This window comes from Nanorana parkeri, unplaced genomic scaffold, assembly GCF_000935625.1.
Source record: "Nanorana parkeri isolate BGI_ZX_2015 unplaced genomic scaffold, ASM93562v1 scaffold3439, whole genome shotgun sequence".
Lineage (NCBI taxonomy): Eukaryota > Metazoa > Chordata > Amphibia > Anura > Dicroglossidae > Nanorana > Nanorana parkeri.
The window spans coordinates 12,918-20,293 of record NW_017309707.1 but is presented as its reverse complement, the minus strand read 5'-3'; the positions used below and the strand labels follow the sequence as shown (position 1 = coordinate 20,293).

Below are 7,376 nucleotides of genomic sequence, written 5' to 3'. Positions count from 1 at the left end.
TAAAAGAAATTGTGAACATATATTGGGGGGGGCGGAGGACTAGAGGGGTCATGTATCATGGGGGGCCCGTCAGGAGAACGAACTGGGGGGGGGGTGCATAACAGACCTATCTAGAATACAGGAAGTGTACACGGGACACATGACAGGAAGTGTGCAGAGGACACAGGACACATAACAGGGAGTGTACAGAGGGCACATAACAGAAAGTATACCCAGTGCACATAGCAGGAAGTGCGCAGAGGACACATAACAGGAAGTGCGCAGAGGACACATAACAGGAAGAGGACACAGGAAATTGTGCTATGAGGACACATAACAGGAAGTGTGCAGAGGACACATAACAGGAAGTGTACAGAGGACACATAACAGGAAGTGTACAATCGTCACATAACAGGAAGTGTGCAGAGGACACAACAGGAAGTGCGCAGAGGACACATAACAGGAAGAGGACACAGGAAATTGTGCTATGAGGACACATAACAGGAAGTGTACAGAGGACACATAACAGGAAGTGTACCCAGTGCACATAGCAGGAAGTGCGCAGAGGACACATAACAGGAAGTGGACACACGAAAGTGTGCAGAGGACACATAACAGGAAGTGTACAGGGGACACAGGAAGTGTACAGAGAGCACAAGGCAGCTCTGTATTCATAGGAATGGATATAAGACAATTATTGCATTGGTAAGTGTAACGGACCAAAGGTAGCAAATGAGAGAAACTGATATTTAGGGGTTTTCCTCATGTGTAGGATTAGAGGTTGGGCCCATCTTTAGGGTTTTGTTCTTCTTTAGTTTTTGTCATTTGGACTCATGGTTGGGGGTCCATGTTCAGGGTTAGGGGTTGGACTCGTGGTTTGTGGTTGGGTTCATGTTCAGGGTTAGGACTTGGACTCATGGTTTGGGGTTGGGTTCATGTTCAGGGTTAGGACTTGGACTCATGGTTTGGGGTTGGGTTCATGTTCAGGGTTAGGACTTGGACTCATGGTTTGGGGTTGGGTTCATGTTCAGGGTTAGGACTTGGACTCATGGTTTGGGGTTGGGTTCATGTTCAGGGTTAGGACTTGGACTCATGGTTTGGGGTTGGGTTCATGTTCAGGGTTAGGACTTGGACTCATGGTTTGGGGTTGGGTTCATGTTCAGGGTTAGGACTTGGACTCATGGTTTGGGGTTGGGTTCATGTTCAGGGTTAGGACTTGGACTCATGGTTTGGGGTTGGGTTCATGTTCAGGGTTAGGACTTGGACTCATGGTTTGGGGTTGGGTTCATGTTCAGGGTTAGGACTTGGACTCATGGTTTGGGGTTGGGTTCATGTTCAGGGTTAGGACTTGGACTCATGGTTTGGGGTTGGGTTCATGTTCAGGGTTAGGACTTGGACTCATGGTTTGGGGTTGGGTTCATGTTCAGGGTTAGGACTTGGACTCATGGTTTGGGGTTGGGTTCATGTTCAGGGTTAGGAGTTGGACTCATGGTTTGGGGTCCATGTTCAGGGTTAGGACTTGGACTCATGGTTTGGGGGTTGGGTCCATGTTCAGGGTTCGGGGTTGGACTCATGGCTTGGGGTCCATGTTCAGGGTTAGGGGTTGGACTCATGGTTTGGGGTCCATGTTCAGGGTTAGGGGTTGGACTCATGGTTTGGGGTCCATGTTCAGGGTTAGAAGTTGGACTCGTGGTTTGTGGTTGGGTCCATGTTCAGGGTTAGGAGTTGGACTCATGGTTTGGGATCCATGTTCAGGGTTAGGGGTTGGACTCATGGGTTGGGGTCCATGTTCAGGGTTAGGAGTTGGACTCATGGTTTGGGATCCATGTTCAGGGTTAGGGGTTGGACTCATGGTTTGGGGTCCATGTTCAGGGTTAGGAGTTGGACTCATGGTTTGGGATCCATGTTCAGGGTTAGGGGTTGGACTCATGGCTTGGGGTCCATGTTCAGGGTTAGGGGTTGGACTCGTGGTTTGTGGTTGGGTCCATGTTCAGGGTTAGGAGTTGGACTCATGGTTTGGGGTGGGGTCCATGTTCAGGGTTAGGAGTTGGACTCATGGTTTGGGGTCCAGGGTTAGGGGTTGGACTAATGGCTTGGGGTCCATGTTCAGGGTTAGGAGTTGGACTCGTGGTTTGTGGTTGGGTTCATATTCAGGGTTAGGGGTTGGACATGGACCCAACTCCACATATACCCTCAAACTATTTCTCACTCCTAATCCCCAGTGGACCCAACCATGGACCATTGAACATGGACCCAACCCGCAACCATGAGTCCAACCCCTAACCCTGAACATGGACCCCAAACCATGAGTCCAACCCCTAACCCTGAACATGGACCCAAACCATGAGTTGGGGGTTATAGTTCACCATTGGTGGTTAAGAGTGAGAAACAATTTGGGGGTAATTATTTGTCTTCTTCATACAATTGTTGTTTTTGGTGTCACCCTTTTCTTTGTCCCCCTGAAGACCAGAAACACTTTGTGGATCAGCATAAGGAGGAACTGATCTATGGTGTATCTAATGTGGAGGGCGTCCTATCACAGCTGCTGCAGGACAAACTTCTCATCTCCGAGGAGTATGAAGCGGTGAGGACCAAAAGAAACAGGCCGGACAGAATGCGCAAGCTCTTCTCTGTCACCCAGGACTGGTGCACCTCAAAGAAGGAGAAACTCTACCAAGCCCTTAAAAGCAACGATCCGGCCGCTGTGTGCGATATGGAGCGATCTCTGGGGGAAGGTACTGCTGGTTATTGGCTTGCTTCAGTCCGGTGACAGTCTCGCCGAACGTCATTTTAGGAGATCCGTGTAGAAAAGTATCTGAACATCTGTCTGTCCAACATCTCCGAACAAAGGCCATTCCCATGGAGTGAGTCCTCTGTCCCTATCTCGCCCCTCACAGGAAGGCGGCTCTAGATTGTGGAACACATGTAGGACCAGTAGAGGCTTCCATGGCAGCCAGCAGCCCATAAGGTTTGCTTTCATGACCTTCACTCGTAGACCAGATGTTGGACAGACTGGTGTCCCAGTCCTTTTGGCTATGTGGTGCAGATACCCGTAGTGTAAGACACAAGTTCCTTCCATACAATGGAGGTAGCGGGGGTGCTAATAACCCAAATCATGAGTCCAACTCCATACCCTGAACATTGACCCAACCCCAAACCACGAGTCCAACCCCTAACTCTGAACATGGACCCAACCCCAAACCACGAGTCCAACTCCTAACCCTGAACATGGACCCAACCACGAGTCCAACTCCTAACCCTGAACATGGACCCAGCCCCAAACCATGAGTCCAACACCTAACCCTGAACATGGACCCAGCCCCAAACCACGAGTCCAACTCCTAACCCTGAACATGGACCCAACCCCTAACCCTGAACATGGACCCAACTACGAGTCCATCTCCTAACCCTGAACATGGACCTAAACCATGAGTCCAACCACTAACCCTGCACATGGACCCAACCGTGAGTCCAACTCCTAACCCTAAACATGGACCCAACCCCAAACCACGAGTCCAACTCCTAACCCTGAACATGGACCCAACCCCAAACCATGAGTCCAACTCCTAACCCTGAAAATGGACCCAACCCCAAACAACGAGTCCAACCCCTAACCCTGAACATGGACCCAATCACGAGTCCAACTCCTAACCCTGAACATGGACCCAAACCATGCGTCCAACTCCTAACCCTGAACATGAACCAAAACCATGAGTCCAACTCCTAACCCTGAACATGGACCCAACCCCAAACGACTACGGATTGATAGTTCTTGGAGGTGGTTTTGAGGGACTGTTCAAACATGGTGGAGCCCAGTCTGATTGGGCCTGGAAGAGAATCCCCGAAATGAGTTCAGCTCTAGAGATGTCTTATGTGTGTGCGTTTGGGCCGGAGTTAAATGGAGGACATTCTCATAGTCCAGCTAAGAAATGATGTGTGTGGACCTGCCTGGGTTAGCAGAGTGACTATAATATCCAGACCAGCACTATGTAGGTGACTACTGGGAGAGTCCAGTCCTGGTGCCGAGTGATGCTTACCTCTGGTTGGATCTTGCACACATCAGCCCCATATTTATACATGGGTGGGGGGGAGATAAGATGAGGCCTGCAGCACCAGGCTACTCAGCCCGTTGGCTTTGTGTGTTTGTTATGTCAGAAAATCACTTGAAATGTGTAAAAATTATACTTTTTCTTCAATTCTCCATCAGGATCCGACGAAGAAGTTGAGGAGTATATGGAAACATACCGGGAGAAGGTGAAACACCACTTTGAGTTACTGAAAGATAGAAACTCCCGCTTGGGTGAGAGCTTCGCTCTGAGGAGGAGATACACCAAGCTGGTGCTTTTGGGGAAGTTTCGAGGTGAAGAGGAGAGGAAGCGGGAGTTAAGTTCTTCGGGGGAGGAGCATCTCCAGATATTGATGGACCGATCCTCTGGGGAGTATTCCCCGACCTCGATCGAGGAACTCTTTGACCCCGACAATAACGGCCTCGTTCCAAAGGCCGTCGTCCTACACGGGCCTACCGGCATCGGGAAGTCCCTGACCGCCCACAAGATCAGTTATGACTGGGCCGTCGCCGATCTCTATAAAGACAAGTTCAGTTATCTGTTTTATATCAGTTATAAGGAATTCGCCAAGATCACCGGCAAAATAAGTCTAGCTGGACTCGTATCCAAAACCTGCAAACTTAATTTCCCCGCCGAGGTCATGAAGGACATTCTGAGCCAGGGCGACCAACTGGGATTCGTGATTAACGGCTTTGACGAGGTGAAATGGACTCTGAAGGACGAAAAGGACGTCTGTGAAGACCCGTGTAGGGAAACCCACAAAGAGGTCCTCCTGAGGAGTTTGCTGAAAGGGCGGCTTGTCAAGGGAGCTTCATTAGTCATCACCACCAGATCCTTTGGGCTGGAAAAACTGCAGACGCTGTTGCCGGATCCGCCACGACTTGTGGAAATCGTCGGGTATACGGGGGAAGCTCGCGACCGCTACATCTGTACCTACTTTGAAAGGAAGGAGCCTGGGGAGAAGGCCGTTGCCATAATCAAGAAGAAGGAGGCTATGTACACCATGTGCTCTGTGCCGTTCATGTGCTGGGTGGTCTCCACTGTGACCAGACAACAGATTTCCAAGTACCCCTCCAATTTTACAACGGACACCTCCATGTTCCTGTATTACTTCAAGGGTTTGCTGATATACCATTGCAGGAATGACTTGGTGATCCCGTCCCTGAAGAAGATCTGCGCATTGGCCAACGAAGGGGTTCTGAGCCGGAAAGTCCTCTTTGAAGAAGAAGACCTAAGAAGACACAAAATTTCCATCTCTTGGATGGAGTCCGTATTCCTCTACGGCAACGTCTTCCAAGGCGACATCGGCAAACGCACCTGCTACAGCTTTATCCATCGCATCGTTCAGGACCTCCTGGCTGTGGTGTACTATGCCCTGCCCGTGGAAGGAGAAAAGAAAACCAGCTCTGGACAGAGGGCGGTGAGAGAGAGCACTTACCTGCCAGAGATCTGTAAAGGTCGATCCCTAAAGGACCTGCTGGAGAAAGACCCCCATTTGGCGCTCGCCGTCCGATTCCTCTTCGGCCTCGTCAACCAGACGCAAAACAAAGACTTCACCAAGAGCTGCGGGTGTAGCCTGTCCTTCCAAGCCACCACTGCCATGATCGAGTGGCTTTTCGGGGGAGAAATATCGGATTTCGATACAGAACACCTGTATCTCCTGTACGAGACGCGGGATGATGACTTCATGCAGAGCGTGGTGTCCCGTGCCGTGGATCTGAACTTCTCGCAGTGCCAAGAACCTGACGACTGGGTCTACCAGCTGGCGTTCTGCCTGAAGGCGTGCGCGGGCAGGAAGGTCACGTTGTCCGGGTACGTGCTGGATCGGGAACACCTGTTGGTGTTAGTCCCTCTGCTGAAGAAGTGTCCGCAGGTCTGGTAAGTGTTTCCGAGAGTCGGTTGGGTTTCCGAGAGTCCTGTTGGGTTGCGCACCTTCCATCCTTGGTGGAACCAGTTTTCATGGAACGTTTCCTCTACTTGCAGGTTTCGAAGTTGTCACTTTGCGGGCGACGTCAACCCTCCTTCTACAGGCTGGAAGAACTCCCTGTTTACCACGCTGATTGGCCAGGACAGTAAAATTGAAGAGTTGTGGTGAGGAGGAGTCTGTAGTAGATGTAGGAGGCCTCTTTAGCTTGGAGCTGTCCAAATGGTTTCAGTCATGCCTTGTTGGAAGACCATGGACTGTGGGGGAGGGGGGGGGCCTCTTTCTGCCAACACTCTGCCGACATCCCGCATCACTTTTCCCCAAGACCTAAAACCTGTTATTACCACCGACATAATACACCTCAGACCTACACGTTAAGTCATGCACCCCCCTATCATTCATAGCACCGCACCCCCAATACACACCGCACCCCACATCATATATCCTGCACCCTCACATCATTCCCATATAGTCCAAACACTGCCTTACATTATGGGTACACTACCATACGGGCCATACCAGATATACCACTACCATATGGGCCATACCAGATATACCGCTGGGTATACCACTACCATATGGGCCATACCAGGTGTACCACTGGGTATACCACTAGCATATGGGCCATACCAGGTGTATCACTGGGTATACCACTACAATATGGGCCATACCAGATATACCACTACCATATGGGCCATACCAGATATACCGCTGGGTATACCACTACCATATGGGCCATACCAGGTGTACCACTGGGTATACCACTAGCATATGGGCCATACCAGGTGTATCACTGGGTATACCACTACAATATGGGCCATACCAGATATACCACTGGGTATACCACTACCATATGGGCCATACCAGATATACCACTGGGTATACCACTACCATATGGGCCATACCAGATGTACCACTGGGTATACCACTACCATATGGGCCATACCAGATATACCGCTGGGTATACCACTACCATATGGGCCATACCAGGTGTACCACTGGGTATACCACTACCATATGGGCCATACCAGATATACCACTGGGTATACCACTACCATATGGGCCATACCAGGTGTACCACTGGGTATACCACTACCATATGGGCCATACCAGATATACCACTGGGTATACCACTACCATATGGGCCGAGAGTTGGATAGAGATATGGACTGGGGGTGGGTTGTGTCCTATCGGCCGTGTGTTGAATATAGATATGGACCGGGGTCAGGTTGGGTCCTATCGGCCGTGTGTTATACAGGAATGGACCGGGGTCAGGTTGGGTCCTATGGGTTTTGTGTCGGATGTAGACTTGGACCGGGGTCAGGTTGGGTCCTATGGGTTTTGTGTCGGATGTAGACTTGGACCGGGGTCAGGTTGGGTCCTTTGGGGTTTTTGTTGGTTGTCGC

The 7,376-nt window shown here is 50.6% G+C and overlaps 1 protein-coding gene across 1 annotated transcript in view; it reads left to right on the top strand.

Annotated features, from left to right (window-relative positions):
* Positions 1–5,928, top strand: part of LOC108803141 (NACHT, LRR and PYD domains-containing protein 3-like) — a 6,802-nt gene extending 874 nt beyond the window's left edge. The window contains exons 2-3 of the mRNA XM_018574981.1: positions 2,445–2,714; positions 4,187–5,928. Coding sequence (XP_018430483.1) covers positions 2,445–2,714; positions 4,187–5,928 — 2,012 coding nt within the window. The remainder of the gene's footprint in view (positions 1–2,444; positions 2,715–4,186) is intronic.
* Positions 5,929–7,376: the final 1,448 nt, after the last annotated feature.